The 20879-nt window shown below is 39.1% G+C and overlaps 2 protein-coding genes across 11 annotated transcripts in view; one reads left to right on the top strand and one right to left on the bottom strand.

Moving 5' to 3' along the window:
- Positions 1-271: 271 nt before the first annotated feature.
- KBTBD2 (kelch repeat and BTB domain containing 2) lies at positions 272-19543 on the bottom strand. 6 transcript variants are annotated; one of them, XM_034436944.3, is made up of 6 exons: positions 19362-19543; positions 19007-19089; positions 18704-18843; positions 12402-12926; positions 4583-4748; positions 272-3057 (listed from the first exon to the last, which is right to left on the bottom strand). In XM_034436944.3, exons 4-6 carry the CDS (start codon positions 12569-12571, stop codon positions 1525-1527), a joined length of 1869 nt encoding a protein of 622 aa, XP_034292835.1. In that variant the 5' UTR covers positions 12572-12926; positions 18704-18843; positions 19007-19089; positions 19362-19543; the 3' UTR covers positions 272-1524. The 6 variants fall into 6 exon arrangements, with proteins under 6 accessions (XP_034292835.1, XP_087750213.1, XP_087750212.1 ...); XM_087894087.1 differs by having other exon boundaries at positions 12402-12457; positions 18732-18843; positions 19362-19541; XM_087894086.1 differs by having other exon boundaries at positions 12402-12457; positions 19362-19539.
- The window catches only part of LOC148114203 (uncharacterized), a 20712-nt gene continuing 18792 nt past the window's right edge, over positions 18960-20879 (top strand). For 2 of the 5 annotated variants that reach the window (XM_087894088.1, XM_087894090.1), the window contains exon 1: positions 19595-19735. In XM_087894088.1, the coding sequence (XP_087750214.1) occupies positions 19596-19735 (140 nt within the window). In that variant the 5' untranslated portion in view covers position 19595. Of the gene's footprint in view, positions 19185-19594; positions 19841-20879 lie in introns of those variants that run through there. The other 3 variants (XM_087894092.1, XM_087894089.1, XM_087894091.1) reach the window with 3 other exon arrangements.

Below are 20879 nucleotides of genomic sequence, written 5' to 3'. Positions count from 1 at the left end.
ACAGATTCAGTTTACTGCTTGACTGTATTTACATTAGTGTGATTTTATGGAATAAGAAGAGACTCAATACTATCTATGAAGGCGGCCTATGTGTTAAAAGCCTGCATGGTCTTTAACATATAGGGCTTTTACCACACTTTATTTTTCTTGTCTTCAAACATTTGTTTACTCCAAACAGAAAGAAATAATAGAAGTCACTTGCTCATATCTTTTTCAGATTTTTCTGAACAGCTAAATCTACTACTGTAAGTTTTAATATTTTAAACAGCAATTTTAAAAACTGTTGTTTTAATCATACTTTAATAACTCCAGATAAATACACAGACGTGTGAGGGGAAAAAAGAACTGATTCTTTTTAATAAATTAATATCATTCAAAATACAGTGCCAGAACATGATGCAGCTAAACATGTTAGTATGATCCATCATGAAGTATCTGGTCTCATGTGAGATTGGTGGTGCCTTACTTCTGCTAGTGGTTCCTGGGATTAATGCCAGAACAGCATCAAACAACCACTCCACTGCACAACGTATTCCTGAACAAAATTTCTCTCCCCCAATCCCACAGGAAAAAATAAGAGACAAACAATGTAAGGATATTTTTACAAAGACATACTACAGTAATATAAATTAACAAAAATAAAGACGTGGTTAATTCACACTATACTTTTGTTTATACTGGGATAGGGGAAAATAAGCAGGAACTAATATTCATGAGCCAATAATTCTGAAATACAGAACAAGGAGCTATTTACTGATCAAAAGCTCCAGAGACCCGCACTACAAAGAGCTAGCAATTCTTACTGCAAGCCCAGCAATGTCAGTTCACACCTGGTAAACTACCAGCTGCTCGGAAGACCTCTATTCTAAACAAACAGGTATAAGTTAGTGAAAATACATGCACCTAGTCATCAACATCAGCATCATCTTAGCTCGACTGAACCTGCAGTCATTTTGCCCTGCATATCACCATAAAATGGAAGATCTACCCTTCCTACCACAGGTAGATCCATGGGATTTTATTCTTTTACATGGTGTTATTACACCAATGCAGCTGTGTGTATAGAGTGCAGCACGTTTCATTCAGCTACACAATCTATATAACTAGCACATACAGATATTTCCAGAACTCATTTAAATATAACAAAGGTATTTTGAGCAATTAATATACCATTCTAGAAATAGAAGCTGCTTTGTGAAAAGTTCCAGAACTCACTGTTTCACGACTAAACATTTAGACAATAAGCAGATAATTTAAGCTTGAAATATATAATACATATAATCATGATACATATATAATCATACACAAACGTGTGTGTGTGGTGTGTGTGAGAGAGAGATTCCATCAACTATCAAAGGGACTGAGATTATGGAAGCATATCTAGTAAGAATTTTTACTGATTTAAACTCAATGGCCACAAAACAAATTAGGGCATACATACAAGACAACATTTCATTTTGCAGCTCTAGTCTCTCAAATACAATGTTCATTAGTTACAGGCATGCAGTTTCTGAATAAGGGAGTTTATACAGGTGGCAATGGAACATCCTCCTCAATTTCAAACTCATCATCTGTATAAGGAAAAACTAGGTATGATGGAGGTTTCCATGTGGACTCTTCAAGACAAGATGGATATAGTTTTCCCACAGTGCATCGGAAATCTTTTCCCAAATCCCAGAGTACCCGCTCAGATATATCCTGTCGCAAGAACCAACGATCAAGTTCCATGTCATATTGGTATGTAGAATACTTGGCTCTTTCATGCATATGTGTTTCTCGTACAAAGATACACAATGAGTTAGAAATCACAACAGCTCTGACACAGGGATCAGAATACCGCTTGGCAGGAATTTTGGCTGTCATTTGCCATTCATTTTTATTCACATCATAAACTTCCACTGCTAGGGAAGGTCCAGTTACAGTCCGAGGACGTAATCCTATACCAAGATTGCCACCAACATGCAAGCCTCCAATATAAAATATTTTATCCCCAAAAGCAGCAGCTGAAGCAAAGCATCTATTAGTTTGTCTTGTAGCCATTTCAACCCAAGCATCCGATCTGGGGAAGTAACAATACATCAAGTTGTGTGCCATTACATAAATGCAATTATGAACAGCAACGGCTGTACTCCACTGCCAAGCACAGGGCAGAGGGCTTACCATGGTCCATTCATCTTTCTCAGTATCATATCTTTCCACAGTTCTTCTGTCAAGTTCTCCACCAACACTGTCTCCACCAATTGCATAGATAAGGCCTTCACAGAAAACAAGAGACGGCTTTATACGAACGAATAGCATTGGACTCTTTGGAAACCATGTATTTTGCTGGGCATCAAACCAGTAGAAACAATTCACAGTACGGAAGGCAAATTGAAATTTGCTAGTTTTACCGTAGTTGATTTTTGTACTTTTCAGTGGGATTTGCCCACCTGCTATATAAATATCATTATCAGGAGTTACAAGTGTCCCAACTTTATGGAGATCAGCAGGAGGACTGCAGAGCTTGTAAACTTTTTCAGCCTGTGGGCTGTAACATACTGAAGAGTAAAGATTACCAGGACTTTCAGCAGCAGCTTCAATGAAGATCATCATCTCTTCTTTAGTCATTCCAAGTCTTGGTTTAAAAAACTTCGGCATAGATTTATACAATCCTTGAACCACTACTGATTTATCATTTGGTGGTAAGCCTTGAAACCAAGCTCGTTGTGTAACTTCAGAAAGTGCATCAATTCTTATTTGGCTAAGAACTGATGACAAATACTGTGATCGGGATTCTGTATTATACTCCAGCCACAACATAGCAGCTTCACGAACTGTCTCTTCTTTTTCCACATTTAAATTGTCACTGCTCAAAATATCTATCAACAGATCATGTGAGAGCTGCATGAAAGCCTCTTGGTGGTATACAACCGTAAACTTGTGTTCTACCATTCTTTTAGCACTCTGTTTTAACTCCTCACAGCTAAAAAGATCAGCAAAACTCAAAAGCCGCACACAGTTTTCAGCATTAATTTTTTTAATTAAATATTCCCTACACTGATGTAACACGTCATCGACCTGCAATTAAAAAAATATATACATGAGAAATGATCAAAACATTTTCATCATCTTCATACTTGTGGTTAATGATGAAAAATGGAATGTAATAATCTTCCTTAATTTCTATTCTGTTATATACCAAAATATTGGATATCACATATTAATCTAGGACTGTTTATTACTAGCGGATTACCAGTCCGCTCCCACAGAGAGGGTCTCCTCCGGGTGCCATCAGCCAAGTTATGTCGGCTGGCGACATCCAGGGGGAGGGCCTTCTCTGTGGGAGCTCCAGCCCTGTGGAATGAACTGCCCCCCGAAATACGAAAGATTTCCGACCTCCGGGTGTTTCGCTGCGCTCTGAAGACCCTGTTGTTCCGCCAGGCAGGGTTACTAACATAACGTTTTAAATTGGGGTATTTTAAATTTCTGGGATTTTAATTGGAGCCTAATTATTTAATGATTTTAAATTTTAAATTGTTGTTGTGTTTTTTGTGTTTTTAAATAGGCTGTACACCGCCCTGAGTCCTTCGGGAGAAGGGCGGTATAGAAATAAAATTATTATTATTATTATTATTATTATTATTATTATTATTATTATTATTATTATTATTATTAAAGAAGACAAACTATCAAAATTTTCTTCTGAGACCAAATTGATTACTAGGAAGTAATAATACTGTGCAAAGTATCTAAAAGGAACTTCACAAAGTATATTGTGAAATACAAGCAAAACACCCTTTCTTGAACTGTTACAGGAGATCTGTGCTCATGTCTATATAATGTTTTACTTCCAGTCCCACTGAACAACCAGAGGAAACCTTCAAAGAAGCTATATTGAGATTGCTGAAGAACATGGTTGCTTTTACACTTTGAGGTCTGCTTCATTATATCCCAGTTGTGCTTTCTAAAGTCTGACTTCACTTCAGTGAATGCCTTCCATTACTCTAGTAAATAGGACTGTGCAGATGCTGCTCCTGATCTCCTAGATGCTGATACATGTATGTTCACTTTGCTTTAATGGGAAAACAATGAAACAGCTACTTTAAAACAAAAGAATCTCATACACATTTCTGCACATTCTAAAAATCTCTTTCCAAGAGGTGAACCCTAGAGTTTTTATCTTTACTCAAACTATTAAAATTAATACAAGAATGTCAACTCTTTTATGAAATTTTTGCTTGTCACAATTAATTTCTGTACCAACAAAGGTATTTTCCACTATGCATTTTTATTACTTTAGTTCAGTGTCTAGACTGAAAAGACTATTAACATCTCAGTAAACAATATTTTTCTATTATCTCTGTATTAACAGGAGAAAAGGAGATGTCATGACATTTTACTGTAAGTCATAGGCATCTAAAACTGCACAATAATTATTTGTTTAAACAGAAAGAATTTGTTTAAACCTGGAATTTCAAGAGTTGTTTCCATTTTTTCCTACTGACCTTGCAGGTTACTTTATTATTAAGTACAGTATTCAATTTTATTAAAGATATAATTTAGGAAAACATGTCTTAGAAAAGTTAGTATAAAACAATCTTACCTGTAGGAAACAAGCCGTTTCATAAAGCTGTTCAACTGTTGTGTCATTTATTGCCAAATTACCCGTATAAGCATAAGTTATTATGATCTGAAAAGTGACTGCATCCACATTCCTCAGATGAATATGTGTTTGCTTGCTTTCACTCAACCCGCTCATAAACATTGCCCTGGATAATAAAAAAATAATATTGTAACCATCCCTACTTCCTAATTGCTCCAGTATTCTAAAAATTATTTGTGGATAGCATTCAACACAATGAATATCTTGTAAAATTCAAAATGTATATTCCAAGTTGTACTGTCTCATGAAAATTAATCATACTTTAGAAAGTCTCTACTCTCAAGAGAAAACTTTACTCTCAAGAGAAAATTTCAGAGGAAAAGATATCAAAATATTTGGAAAAGTTAGATCTACCTAAAATAACAGATCAATATAAGGGAATGTTAGAAGAAAGAATAACAATGATGGAATTAACAGAAGTGATAAAAAGACAAAAAAATGGGAAAGCACCGGGACCAGATGATCTACCAGCAGAATTATACAAAACGTTACAAGAAGTGATGAGCAATGTAATGCTGGAATTATTCAATGAACTTCTAATGAAGGCTAGAATGCCAGACTCATGGAGAGAGGCCTATGTGACACTTATTCCCAAAGAAGATACAGACTTACAACTAATAAAAAAACTATACACCTATTTCATTATTAAATGTGGATTACAAGATCTTTGCTTCAATAATGGCAAACAGATTAAAAAGGCAAATTAGACATAATATGAAGGTAATTTTGGATACTTTGGAGACACATTCAGAAAAACAAATGGTGATGTTTTTAGATGCTCAAAAAACTTTTGATAATGTGAATTGGCAATTTATGATAGAACAATTGCAGAGAATGGACTTTGGGGAGAGATTTATAAACACAGTAAAAACGATGTATGACAATCAATCTGCTAAGATAATGATGGAGAAATGACAGAGAATATTGGTATTATGAAGGGTACTAGTCAAGGATGTCCTCTATCACCATTATTGTTTATTCTGACTTTAGAAGTATTGAACAGAAATATTAGGCGAGATAAAGAGATAAAAGGAATGAAAATTTAAAGAGGAATACAAATTGAAAGCATTTGCGGATGATTTAGTATTCATTTTGGAGGAACCACAAGTTACAGGACCAAAATTATTATCTCATATAGAGAATTATGGAAAAGTGTCTGGACTGAAAATAAATAAAGAAAAAACAAAAATTTTGGTGAAAAACACTACAGAAAAACAAAAAAGAGAGATAGAAGAGACATTAGACATACAAGTGGTGAAAATAGTTAAATATTTAGGAATATATTTGCCTTCAAGATGTGCAACAATTAAAGGACACAATTATTATAGACTTAAAGAACAAATTGAGAAAGACTTGCAGAAATGGAAGAATCTTCAATTGTCACTCATGGAAAGGATAGCAATAATAAAGATGAATATATTACCAAGATTATTATTTCTATTTTAGACAATACCGATAAAAATTAAAAAGGCTTATTTTCAATATTTAAATAAGATAATAAGGAAATTTATATGACAAGCCAAAAAGCAAGAATAAGTTTAAAAATGTTCTAGGATACGAGATAACGAGGAGGATTTGGACTCCCGAATTGGGAACTATATTACCAAGCAGCAGCATTGACATGGCTGAAAGAATGGGTTGAACTAAGAAATATAAGACTATTAACACTGGAAGGTCATGATTTACAATTGGGTTAGCATGCTTTTTTATGGTATAGTAGAAATAAGATACGCACTTTCATAGACATTATATAAGAAATGCATTGTTATTGATATGGGAAAAAGTTAGAGATAAATATTATGTGAAAATACCAATATGGTTATCAACAATGCAAGCCTTAATTCACCCAAACGTTTTTAACTTTGGAAATATTGTTAGATATAAGGATTTGTTAACAGATAAGACGGAATTGAAAGGGAAACAAGAATTGGAAGAACAAGGAATTGAAATGGATTGGTATATGTATATGCAAATACAAACAAGTTATGAAAAAAATGTTAAACTACATGGTTTTTACTTAGAGAAGACTGAGCTTTATAAGATACTCCCAGGAATAGAAGATAAATTAATTTAAAAATGTTACAATTTTTTACTAAATATAAAACTAGAGGAAGAACAAGTAAAAGAAACAATGATAGCCTGGGCAAACAATTTTGGATATTCAATTGAATTGGATAAATGGCAACAATTATGGGAAAGAAATTATAAATTAACAATGCCCACTGCATACAAGGAAAATCAATATAAAATGTTTTAAAGATGGCATATGTCCCCTGAGATACTGGCAAAAATGTTTGAAGATAAATCAGCTAAAAGTTGGAAATGCCACCAGTTAGCAGGTTCATATTACCACATGTGGTGGACGTGCCCTGAAGCAAAAAACTATTGGAATAAAATTAAGTTTTATTAAACTTAAACTTCATCCTGCTTCATCCTGCTTCCCCGGGGGTGTAAGAGAGCGGAGCCCTGGACTCCGGCTGGTGTATTTGAATGCCAGGTCCGTGGTGAACAAGGCCCTCCTCATCTAAGATTTAATTGACAAGGAGGACGCGGACCTGCCATGTATTATGGAGACCTGACTAGGGCCGAAGGGAGGTGCCCCTCTCACCGATTTATGCCCCCCAGGCTTCCGTGTGCTTCACCAGCCGCGACTCCAGGGTAGGGGCAGGGGGAGTGGCGGTTGTTATTAGAGAAAGCCTCAGTCCCAGGGAGGTCACTGTTCCTCAGATAGGCGGGTGTGAATCCCTCCTTTTGAAGTGGGACTCTGGAGTTCAGTCGGGTCTGTTGGTTACGTACCTATCTCCCAGCTGCGTAGCCTCAGCCCTGCCCGCACTGTTAGATGTCCTGGCCGAGTTGGCGGCTGAACTCCCCAACCTTCTGGTTGTGGGAGACTTCAATTTACCATCGGCCGGGGAGACATCTGAGTCAGTCCGGGAGTTCATGGCCTCCATGATGGCCATGGACCTAACTCAGGTTGTGCAGGGCCCAACTCATAAGGGAGGACACACACTCGACCTGATTTTTCTCTCTGGACAGTGGATAAATGATCGTGGTAAGGGAAACTTGTCAATCTACCCCGTCATGGACCGATCATTCCCTCCTCAGGCTGGACTTTCTCTCGTCATCCCACACCGCTGGGAGGCGGAACCAATGAGACTATTCCGCCCCAGATGCCTAATGGACCCGGAAGGGTTCCTGACGGAGCTTGGGCCATTTCCCGCCTCCTTAACCCACGATTCATCCAAGACCCTAGTCGCGGCCTGGGAACAGGCCGCGGTGGGGGACTTGGATCAAATTGCGCCTTTGCGGCCTCTGACTCGACGCAGATCCCGGATGGCTCCATGGTTTACAGCGGAGCTCAGGGAAATAAAGTGTCAAAGACGCCTGGAGGGCGGTTGGAGATCCTCCCAATCTGAATCTGACTGAACACAGTTAAGAACCCATATTAGGTCTTATCTTGTGGCAATGGAAGCGGCAAAACGCCAATATTTTACCGCTCTCATTGAATCTGCAGAAAACCACCCAGCCGCTCTGTTTAGAGTGACCCGCTCTCTTCTCAATCATGGAGCGAGGGAGGACCCCTTGCAGGGCAGAGCTGAGGATTTTGTACAGTTTCTGCAAGATAAAATCGCTCAGATCCGGACTGGATTGGACTCTAACTGGGCAGAATCTGGCGAGGTGACAGGGGCCTGCCCTGATGGTAACATCTGGGTTGGGTTTGAGCCTGTTTTGATGAAGTGGACAGGATCATGGGTTGACTGGGTGCCTCCACATGTTTATTGGACTCTTGTCCCTCCTGGCTTGTTTCTGCAGCCAGAGAGGTGACTGGAGGCTGGATTCAAGCGGTTGTCAATGCTTCTCTGAGGGAAGGGGTCTTCCCCGCCACACTTAAAGAGGCGGTGGTTCATCCCCTCCTCAAGAAGCCCACCCTTGATCCAGACTCCCTTAACAACTATTGTCCAGTCTCCAACCTTCGCTTTATAGAGAAGGTTGTTGAGTCCGTGGTGGCACAGCAGCTCCCCCAATTCCTGGAGGAAACTGACTTCCTAGACCTGTACCAATCGGGTTTCAGATATGGTTACAGCACGGAAACAGCATTGGTCACCCTTGTGAATGATCTCTGGCGGGCCAGGGATGGGGGTTGCTCCTCCATCATGGTCCTTCTTGACCTCTCAGCAGCTTTCGATACCATCGACCATGGTATCCTACTGCAGCAACTCGGGGGGTTGGGGGTAGGAGGCACCGTTTTACGATGGTTCTCCTACCTCTCGGGCCACTCAGTTTGTATGGACGGGGGGAGAGAGGCCCCTCGCATGTGGGGTGCCTCAGGGATCGGTTCTCTCCCCTCTGCTCTTTAACATCTATATGAAGCCACTGGGTGAGATCATTTGTGGTTTCGGAGTGAGGTACCACCAATATGCTGATGACACTCAGTTTTATATCTCCACCCCGGATCACCCTGGGGATGCCCTTTCTGTGATGTCCCGCTGCCTGGAAGGGGTACGGGCCTGGATGGGAAGAAACAGTCTCAGACTCAACCCATCCAAGACTAAGTGGCTGTGGATACCGGCATCTCGTGATCTAGTGGCCCCGTCACTTGTGATGGGAGGGGAGGTCCTTACTCCCTCAGAAAGGGTCCGCAATCTGGGGGTCCTCCTGGATTCATGGCTATCTTTAGAAGATCATTTGACGGCCGTGACCAGGGGGGCCTTCACACAGGTACCCCTGGTGCGCCAGTTGCGCCCTTTCCTACATCGGGATGCCCTTGCCACAGTCACTCATGCCCTTGTTACATCTCGGTTGGACTACTGTAATGCCCCCTACATGGGGCTGCCCTTGGGATGCATCCAAAGGCTACAGTTAGTGCAGAATGCGGCCGCGCGGGTTATTACGGGGGCTTCTCGGTACTCCCGTGTGACACCTCTCCTGCACAAGCTGCACTGGCTACCGGTGGTTCTTCTGGTTCATTTCAAGATGCTGGTGCTCACCTATAAAGCCCTACATGGTTTAGGCCCGGGGTACCTGCAGGATCATCTCCTGCCATCCTCCCATCATCCAGTGCGCTCACACATAGCGGGCCTCCTCAGGGTGCTGTCAACCAGACAATGTCGGTTGGCGGCCCCCAGGGGGAGAGCATTCTCTGTGGGAGCGCCGACCCTCTGGAATGGGCTGCCCACCAGCCTCAAAACAGCCCCGACCTCCTCTCCTTCCGCCCCGAATTGAAGACGTGGCTTTTTCACCAAATGGGCTGAATCCGTAGGGGTGATTTTTAATAATTTTAATTAAATTTTTAATTAATTTTAACTAATTTTAAATTGACTTTGATGTTTATGTAATTTTTTTGTTCCTTCTTGTAAGCCGCCCTGAGTTCTTCAGGAGAAGGGCAGCATATAAATTACATAAATAAATAAATGAATGAATGAATGAATAAATAAAATAAGTTATGGCTGGAGGAAATGATACAACTGTGTATGGATTTAAAACCAGAGCTGTTCCCATTGGGTATCTTACCAGAGAAAATTAGTAAAGATAATATATATTTGATTATACATGTAATAACAGCAGCAAGGATTGTTTATGCACAAAATTGGAAAGCAGAGAATATACCATCAGAGGGAGAAGTAATTAAAAAAAAATTAGATTGTGCAGAAATGAATAGATTAACCATGATGATAAAGGAAAGAGAAGATTCAGAATATTTTAAGATATGGAATCAATTTTATTATTGGTTAGAAAAGAGATACAAATAAATTTTAAAAGAGATTGAAAAAAAATGTTGTAACTAGAATACTATTTTCGTGGAAAATCTTTGTAATTGACTTGGTGAGATTGAAGATTGAAGAGATAGAGAAGAAACTTTTGAAGGTAACACCGAAATGTCACATGGAAGAAATGAATAATGTACTAAAAGTTTATTTGTCTTAAAAAATAAAAACACTTTCTTTTTTTAAAAAAAGAATTTGTTTTAAAAGTAATAGTCTTGGGGCAAGAAATAATAGGCTCAGAAGCAACACAGACTGTGGAAAACTTTCTGAACGAATGTAATTTCCCAGCAGTAAACTAGGCAGGAAGAAATATAGACTTGGAAATAACAGTTGACTTCATATACCTTCCTGAACCTCAACACTGTGCTTTTATATAATACAGTAATCTTGTACAGTTCCCTATGACTGAAAGTAGGGCCTATGTCGATGCAAAATATTATACAAAATTATTAGGCATGCAGGTGGGTAAGCTTTAAGCATCTTCTCCTAACTATATATTATATAATATCAGGGTATGCAGAATGTCCTTTTAAATGGTGATGGGGTTAGAGTGCAGTATTGCAGGCAAACTCTGCCCACAGCCTGGAGTTTGATCAAGGTGGGGCTCAAGGTTGACTCAACCTTCCTGAGATCGGTAAAATCAGAACCCACATTGTTGGGGCAAAATGCAAATAATGTTTACATTGTAAACTGCCCAGGGAAAGCTATAAAGCACTATGGAGCAGTATGCAAGGCTAAATGATATTGCTATTGCTATTAATATACTTCGCAGAATACTAATTTTCACAATTCATGGATATAAATGTTTACATTGTATTAATGGTATCCCGTTCTAGTTCAAATAAGGGAATCTGTTGTCAACTCTGTTTGTTTTCAACCTTAGAATAGGCCTGGTTGCCCAATACTTGTTTCTACTGATCAACTGTCCTTTTTTATATCCCTAGTCAATATAGGTTTTCCATTTCAATTTGTCTATAGATTTAAGATTTACCATTTTGAGATTTCTTTTAGCTAAACACTACTGCCCTATAGTTGTATGCCATCTCAAAAGATTCCAGAGATCTCCAAAACCTGTTACTAAATTGTAATTTTAACATGACAGAGGGGAAAACATTATTAAATATATTACTAGAGAATAGCAATAGCACTTTAGACTTATATATTACTTCACAAAGCTTTACAGCCCTATCTAAGCAGTTTACAGAGTCAACATATTGGGTCCTGGTCCTCATTTTACCGACTTTGGAAGGATGGAAGGCTGAGTCAAACTTGAGCCAGTGAGGATCGAACCCCTGGCAGTCAGCAAAATTAATCTGCAATACTGCATTCTAACGACTGCACCACCATAGCTCATTAACTTATTAACTATATTTTAATTAAAACCAAAATAAATTTAATGTCAGGTCCAAATATTATTTTTAGCAGACAGCCCAGATGTGAATCCAAGGAAAAATGCAACATTAATTTTAAAATAAACTGCCCATCAAATTCATGAGTTGTTTCTGAGACAAATCAGATATAAGTCAATAATTAAATATATCACATAAAAGTGGCATAGGATTGCAGCAAAATGCTTTATTTATACACATTTCATTTGTCCAATAAAAAAGGTAAAGTTGAGCTAGAAAGATAGATGACATAATTTGAGAAATTGTTGGCTGCAATTTTCTTGAGGGGATGTATAAGATGCTTTGAAATTCCAAGGATGCACAGGGATTCCAAAAATTTGCCTATTCCTCCCTCAGTATATGACTATGTTCAAATAAACCTCATGTATTTGATGTCCAGTTTTATCTTCCACATTGTGAATAACCCTGAAACACTTAACATGCATTATTAGTTTAATTCTTCCATATTTGTTAACCTGACTTTAAACTGCATAATAATTTAGTTCTTCATTTATTTCAGGCAGAATGCACTTAATAAATTATACTGTTCAGACATATTTTGGATACATATTTCTTGGAAAAAATAGCATTACTATAAATACATACCTGAAGTAAGAGCTGCACGTAGCAAGAACCATCTTATGACATGGGAATTCAGTGCCCTCGACAATTAAAACAATGTCAGTTAGCAATTGCTGTTCATAGAATGATTTTAACTGTTCTAACAAAGCGACAGCATAGTCAGTGTTGATCTGTATTCCTTCATGGGTAGACATGATTGCATTCCATTTAATATCTCCAAGACAAGATTAGAGAAAGTCAGTTGATTTCAGAAGAGATCAAGCTATCTTTCCTGAATAATTAAGAACTCTAGAGAGTACTGTTTGAAGTGTTGTTAAGCTTTCTTAACACCCTTATGGGTAATAGATTGGCCTGCTAAATTGAGAATGCTTCATATTTTGACCCATTCCTAGAGTGTAATACATTGACCTGATGTCCATATGTTCTCCTGAGACTTTCAAAAATAACTGACAAGTTCCTGTTGAGATCTCCAAAGATGCAGCACATAGGCAAACAAACGGAATTTGTGAGGTAGATTTTCTTGAACCATCTCTTAACAATGACTTGCAACTAGAAGGGGGAAAAAAATCATGTCAGAGATTTTTTTTCTAAGCCAATCAACTATGATCTTGCCTGAAAGAGTGTCTGGTATACCACTTTCTACAATTATCTGTTTATTTTATGACGAACATGAGCAGAGGGAGTTCAATACTTTCTCAAGAACAATTCATTAGGAACATGGATAAATACAATTGAGATATTAAATAAGCAGTACATAGTATATAAAAGCAATCAGCATTTCCTTTAATTTCACTGGAAAAATATTCTTAAACACTAAGATAATCTTTAAAAAATATAAACTGACCACAAATTTCAACAGAGAAATCGTTTGATTTAGAATCAAATATTAATCTAAAGTCATAAAATGGAAAGCTAATTGTCTAGTTTCACATGTTTAATATTCAAAAATTTTAACTGAGGAAGGACTACATTTCCGCGATTCAGTATCACATTAAAATATGACAAAACATCATCAATATTCCTTGTAAAATATAATCTACTATTTATTGTAAAAAAAAAAATTGTGTGGTCATGCCTGCCTTCTCCAGAACCTGCTAGGATATATCTGTGATTTATAACATATACTGTTTCCCCCGAAAATAAGACCCTGTCTTATATTTTTTTGAACCCTGAAATAAGCATTTGGCCTTATTGCCATGTGCTCAAAAGCCAGATTGGGTTTATTATCAGGGATGTCTTATTTTGGAGGAAACAGGGTAGGTATATCAAATACCCAATAAAATTTAGCTTGAATTAGTGTTCTTTATTCCCAGTAAATAAAAGTAGATATTGAAAGGCATATAGAACAAATAGGGGTGGTTTTGGCATCCCTTAAGTGTTACATTGCAAAACAGAAGTTTTCCAACAGTTTGGAGAAATTTCAACATGATAACCCCATCTTTCTCTCTTCACCACAAAGAAAAATGATGCCATAAATTTTAGTACCAATATCAACAGAGATACTCATGAAAATTGACAGCTACTCACAAGGGCAGCCAAGCCAATTCAATTCAAAAACAAAATTTGAAGTTAGATTGAAATGGATCTAACTAGAGCATTTGAGTCAGTGCAGATAATTCACTTTCATTTCCTCATTCATTTTCCCCAAGAATACAATATCTGATATTATATAATTAGCCAAATATACAGATATTGAAAAGATTTTTCAAGTATGAATATGCAATTATTTCCTTGAGGGACTCTCTATCCAGTCATCCTTCATTTGAGTATCAAGTAAAAAAACAATCACAAGCTGTCATGAACATAGGCAATTATTTATGTAAAATTTCTTTCCAAATCTTAAGAGATCAAATAAACCCATAGCATTTTTACTGTAGAAAATGAATGAGAAAACATTTGCAGCATAATAGCACTTAGCAATAGCACTTAAGACTTATATACCACTCTACAGTGCTTTACAACCCTCTCTAAGTGGTTTACAGAGTCAGCATATTGCCCCCAACAATTTAGGTCCTCGTTTTATCCACCTCAGAAGGATGGAAGGCTGAGTCAACCTTGAGCCTAGTGGGATTTGAAATGCCAAATTGCAGTCAGCTGGCAGTCAGAAGTAGCTTGCAGTACTGCACTCTAACCACTGCTTCACCACAGCTCATAATTGGAATTTTAAATCAAAATGAATATAAATTATTTTGTCTACCCTCAGTTATAAAAACCTATTGGATTTCTTGGAAGTAACTATCCTTTGGCCAGCCTTACAAGTTATGTACATGTTATGAGAAAAAAATGGAAGAGGAAGTGCTATGTGCAATACTTTCAGCTAACAAAGATATTTTAAAAATCAATAAATAAATGTACAGTGGACTTCACCAACTGATTTTAGCAGACCTCCAAAATGTTTAACTTTGTTGGAAGCCAGTTTAAAGGGAGCTTTCAGGTCACAGCAGGACAAATTGGGTACAGCAACACTAAGAACACAGTGATAGAAGAAAAGACAGAGCCAGAGAATCATGTACTGGCAACTTGTTTTATCCATCCACATTCTCTGATAGGCATCTGAACTTTCTCAAGATAGCATAGATTCTTTAAATGGCCTTAATTATTTTTTTTAATACTTCACTAATCCCAATTTATTTAAACCCAGTGTAGACTTGACAATCAAGCCAGAGCTTATTTTAATTCTACTCATTCTCCTTGTATATTTCTCTCAATGCATATACAATGGGCTCATAGGCAACTGTGAACAATACTGTAATGCGAGTCCTTGGTGCTCTCTAAACTTGGTTGTTTTCTTGCAGAGGTTTCATTACCCAAACTAGCACTGATGATGTTACCTACTTTGGGTAATGAAACATCTGCAAGAAAACAACCAAGATCAGAGACCACCAAGGACTCCTCATGTCAACCATCAGCTACAATTTTCCTTTGTTGATAACACTGTAAATTTGCAATTTATGTCAGTGATGGCAAATTTTTTCGGCATCAAGTGCCCAAACCGGAACACGTGAGCATGCCAGAGCATCAGAAAACCAAAGACTAGACGGCCTGTGCACGTGCCCAGAGAGGGCTCTGTGTGCCACCACTGACACATGTGCCATAGGTTCGCTATCACGGGCCTATGTAATAGAGATTAACATTTACATTCTGGGAAAGTAAAGTATTATGAAAATAATCAGCCCTACTATGTGGAGTCATGGTATAACTCCCCTCAATAATTTACTCGTTGAAAAATTCTATTGCCGAAATGATCAGTCCTTATTTTTCCATCTAGAGCCAGGGGTTATTTTGGCTGAGATTTTAATAAATGCATTTTACCATACACCCCCAAAATAGCCATCTTCAATCATCCTCTTTGGCACAAGAAGACAGGTTAAGCCTTGTTTTGACACTGGGCAGCAAAGGCACTATGAATATCAAGACTGTGCATGCTTCACAAATGATTCAGGAAAATGATTCAGACTTTCTCTGCTCTTAAATAAAACAGCCCCCCTTTGTTCAAGCCTGAAAAAAAGTTACGATTTTAAGGATTGCCTTTATGAAATGTAGCACTTTTTTCAGGACGGATGGAAGACAAAAAAAATGCTGAGCTGTTTTTATAAAAGATAAAGAAGCAACAACACTGAGGCTATGGGATTCTGAAAAGAAAAATATCCTTTGGAACACACTGAGACAATTATAGAGCAATTATAGAGCCGTGGCCAGGCGGGCTTTTTATCAGGTTCGCCTGATATGCCAGTTGCGCCCCTTTCTGAGTCGGGATTCCTTATGCACAGTCACTCATGCGCTCGTCACTTCTTGCCTGGACTATGCTAACGCTCTCGACATGGGGCTCCCCTTGAGGAGCACCCGGAGACTCCAACTGGTCCAGAATGCAGCCGCGCGGATGATCACGGGAGCGACATGGCGCTCCCATATAACACCTCTCCTGCGCGAGCTGCACTGGCTCCCGGTGGTCTTCCGGGTGCGCTTCAAGGTGTTGGTTCTCACCTTTAAAGTGCTCCATGGCTTAGGGCCAGCGTATTTACGAGACCGCCTGCTGCTACCGATAACCTCCCACCGGCCAATACCCTCTCACAGAGAGGGCCTCCTCAGGATGCCGTTGGTCAAGCAATGTCAGCTGGCGGCCCCCAGGGGGAGAGCCTTCTCTGTGGCAGCACCCACCCTCTGGAACGAGCTACCTCCCGGAATACGGTTGATTCCGGATCTCCGCACTTTCCGTAAGGCCCTGAACACATTTTTATTTCAGCAAGCCGGCCTGGCCTGAATAGGTTTTATGGGTTAGTTTTTTAATTGTATTGCTAGGGGTTTTAAATTGGGGCGGCCGTTTAATTTAATTTATTTTTAATTATTTTAACTTTTATATTGTATGTTATTTTAATTCTCGGCTGTTCACCGCCCTGAGTCCCTTCGGGGAGAAGGGCAGGATATAAATTTAATAAATAAATAAATAAATAAACCCCTTAAACCACTTACATCTTTTCCTAAGATTGTACAGCTGCCCTCTGTAGTACACTGAAGAGAATAATTATTTGGTTTAAAGCATTGCTAGCAGTTGCTCTTTAAAACTTTAAATGCTGCACAATTAGGGTGGATTTGATTTAAATCAAGTCAATTTAAATCACAATTTAAATCAGGATTTAAATCACTAGTAAAAAGTAGTAGTAATTTTTAAAGAGCAACTGTCATCTCTGTCCCACAGCAACTCCTCCTCTGACACGCTATTGACTCACTGATAGTCCATTCACTTTAATGGGATGGCTGGTGATGTGGCAGTGACACAAAGTGAGAGATGTGGTGGGCAGCAGGTGAGTGGATGCCCACTAACAGGCACTGCCATGATGGATCTGAAATGACAGGTGCTCCTTAAATTCTTGCTGGTAGTTAGAATCTTTAATATTATTATTTGCAAACAAAATGAAGGTTTCCTATTTAGCTTGCAGAGCTTGGATTCATTTAATAAATTTACCAAAAATGTAAATATTGCAGAATATACAGCCTCAGGCTACATAACTAAGTTCCATTTCATGCTGAATAAACTAAATTATTAATGTATCTTAAATAGAAAACTATCTTTAGATAGATTTTTACTCCAAAAGCATTTTATTAAAATAAATTTGATAAAAATAAAAAAAACTGATTTAAATAAAAAAAATCCAATTTAAAATTTAAAAATCCAATTTTTTGGACTTTTTTAAAAAAAATCAATTTATATCTACCCTATGCACAGTCCTAATATCTATGTTTGTTAGCTGTGCCTCTCATTTTTCCTGAGCAAGATTATTTAAATGGCTGAATATTTTTTTCAGATATTGCCACTAATTCAAAGAAATAAAATCACTAAAGATATTGAGGTAAGTTTTCCAAACTGCGAACTTGCCTTTTGCATCACACTATTACATTTTTGTTTCAAATTAAAACTTTCCCTTCTGCAGGACAGCTCTTTTTGTAAATGAGCTCATATATAATTTAAAACTCAGTATGAATGTTGCAACAGAACCTGCATTTTTGCTAAATGATAATTTAATTAGAAATAGACCACTAGTAAATAGGCCAAAATTAAAAATGATAAATTTCAGGCATGGGGGACAGTGGCTTAGAAAGTAATCATCAAAACTCTCTAACTTATTTTTGAAATACATTTCCTGTGTTGTTTTTATTCAGTTGTCTGCTTTGTTAGCATTGTTTTTAATTTTATTATCTGCTAATACACTTGTTTTAATAAAAACACAAGAAAGGGCAACAGTAATGCTAAATACTTACACAACCTTTACCCCAGAAAAATACTGCACATTTAGAACCCATTTACACATTCACATTTAGAACCCAATATAACACTATATAATCTGTCCAATAGTCTCATATATCTAATAAATCAATACTATACTGCATATTAAGTTCTCACTAGAGTTTGATTACTTTTGGCCCAAAATTTAAAAAGTAGCTATCCCTAGGTTTAGTGGTTTTATTATTAATTATACTTTGTTTTTTTTTTTAATTAACAAATCTTTCCCTTCCCCTAGAGTGGGAAATACCTTTTCTAATCCTGTTTGGCATGCAGAATCATTACATAGCCATTGACATATAAACCCACCCTATCTGCTTTTCTTTTAAGGGGGGGGGTCGCTAGGAATTATTCTTATTGCAGCGAGGCAAAGTTTTCATGTAAGCACAGCCAATTTATTATTTTGCAGAGCAGAATCAAAATACCACTTTCAAAGCAATAAGGTACCCTGACCTAGCCCCCATTAGAATATCATCCTATGGCCAGGCAAATCAAATTATTCAGCTTCTCTCCTTTCCCGCCCCATGCCACGCATCTCGAAAATCACCTCTGTCACTTTCTCTGGAGCAAAGCACCTTGTGTCAGGGTTTAGCCGCAGTATGACATCGGAAGAAGCCAGGAAATAGCAGTGTTGTTGCCCACAGCAGGATCTCACGTATGTTAACACCCAGGCTGTCGCTGTACCGCCTGCATGATGATAAAACAAGCCGGAGGGCCGGATATATTCACCTGGTCCCCTAAGCGCACACACATTCTCCCTTCCCTGCCTTGCCCATTCAGCCGCTTCTGCCGCCCCGGCAACCAGATTCCAAGCACACAGCAGAAAAGGCGATTCTCCCAACTTCCTTACCCCACTCAGCGAAAGCCGGTGCTGATCCCCGCACCCATTTCCTCCTTCCTTCAGGCGGTTGCTCGCAGGTCACAGACCTCCTCCTAGAACCGCGGATGGAAATCAAAGAAAGAGAATGAAAAGTCCCCAGGCCGTCTTCTCCACAACTCTCGCCGAGCAAGGCCTGCAGAATGGAAAGGTGAGATGACGGAGGAGGGGGGAAAGGGTTGGGGGGGGAAACTAGATCCCCGCTCCCTCCACCCAGCTTCCGGCCTGCCTTGTCGCTGCTTTAACCCCACAGCTTCGTCCAAGCCATGGAGGAGGAGGTGGCGGGACTGTTGGGGAAGGGACGCACGGCGACTGCGTGCACCCTCACCTCGTTCTTTCCCCGCCCCAACGTCCGCTCAGTACTACCGAACGCGCAAGAAGCACCCTTCAGAGTTCTTCGATCCCAGGCTAGCGCAGACTCCGAACAAGAGAATCGGACGTAGGAGGGAAATGAAGAAATCACCTCCTTGTTAAGGGGTAGCTCCGCCTCCGCCTCCCCGCCGCGCTTGCGCATTCTGTCTTTCTCCCTACACTGAGAAAGCAACTCCTTCCAATAGTGCGCATGCGTGCGACTATTCACTTGTACTTTTGGGCACCCTCTCAAAAACAGACTTTCGTTAAAAATACTTGGGTTATTGATGCTAGTTCGTCCCTTCCCAAAACGTTTACATCAAACGTGAGACTTAATCGAAGTTTAGCATTGTACGCAACCTGTACTTTCAAATGATATTGGAAGCCTTATTTTTTTCATGAGATGTCTCCCTACACTTCCAAGTCCGAGATGTGTCTTTTGCACTGGCAGTAGAGGTGCTGTGAAACGGGTTGCTGGGGTCCTTTCAATTCTGTACCAGAATCGAAACATTGTTTTATATCATTGTTTGGTTTGGGCTGATTCTTCTTCCTAGCCTATTCCCAGAAGTGTAGGTTTGCTTTTAGGATCATTGAACCCACTTTGCACAGTCAAGTGAGTCTCCAGGGCGCAGGCCTGCAGCTTGCGTATCTTTGTTGATGGTATCTTTCAATCTCTGTTTTGAGCACCCACAAGGTCGCTGGCCATTGTCTTCTACTTGGTAGGCAGTCTTGGAAGGAAGGTGGATGGAGGAAGGTGCTGTTCTCAGGACATGTCCATACCAGTGGAGCCAGCCTTCTCTTATCTTCTCTATAATTGGTGCCACATCAAACTGTTGTCGAATGGTGTCATTTGTGATGTGGTCAAGAAGGGAGATGCCCAATATCCAATAAAGCATTCACATTTCCATGGCATGGAGACAGTTGTTGTTGCTGCCTAGCATTCAGTACCATACAGTGGAACAGGGCAGATGGTTGTCTTGTAAATCTTAGATTTAATAGGGGATGGCATTCGTCTGTCACATAACACACCAGTGAGCTCTTGCCAATACATCCATTCACCCTTGCTCACACTGCCATTGATGTTGTCGTTATCTTGGAGGTGGGATCCCAGATACCAAAAAATGTCCACCTTTTTTAGATTGTCTCCATTGATTTGAAGCATTCCAGGGGTGATGACAGTCTCTAAGTACACCATTCTCTTGTAATGCTTGATGTCTTATGCAGCCTTCCTCTGCGCTTTGGGCAATCGATAAATGTCTTTCTCCCCTTCCTTCGTCTCCAGGCAGTCATATAGGTCTTGGTAGTGTTCTGCCCTAGTTTCAGCAACTGCTCTCTTGGCTGCTCTTTGGCAGGTACATAGTTCTATCGATTCTCTTCAGTCATACTGCCTGCCATTTCTTGAAAGTTTGCTTCTTTTCCTCCACTTTCTCCTGTACTTGGTCTGTCCACAGCCACGTTTGTTTGTCAATATAACGGTGACCTGATTTTGTGACGC

This window comes from Pantherophis guttatus, chromosome 4 (assembly GCF_059756535.1).
Source record: "Pantherophis guttatus breed Tessera chromosome 4, ASM5975653v1, whole genome shotgun sequence".
Lineage (NCBI taxonomy): Eukaryota > Metazoa > Chordata > Lepidosauria > Squamata > Colubridae > Pantherophis > Pantherophis guttatus.
Note: the sequence above shows the minus strand (reverse complement) of the source record. Positions and strands in the feature narration are given on the sequence as shown.

Bases quoted from the DNA above. Each gene is read 5' to 3' on its own strand.
- KBTBD2 (XM_034436944.3), bottom strand. From the start codon at position 12,571: ATGTCTACCCATGAAGGAATACAGATCAACACTGACTATGCTGTCGCT. The intron at 4,749-12,401 runs GTATGTATTTAT...TTTATTATCCAG, and splicing joins ACGTGCAGCTCTTACTTCAG to GGCAATGTTTATGAGCGGGT. The intron at 3,058-4,582 runs GTAAGATTGTTT...TTTTAATTGCAG, and splicing joins AAACGGCTTGTTTCCTACAG to GTCGATGACGTGTTACATCA.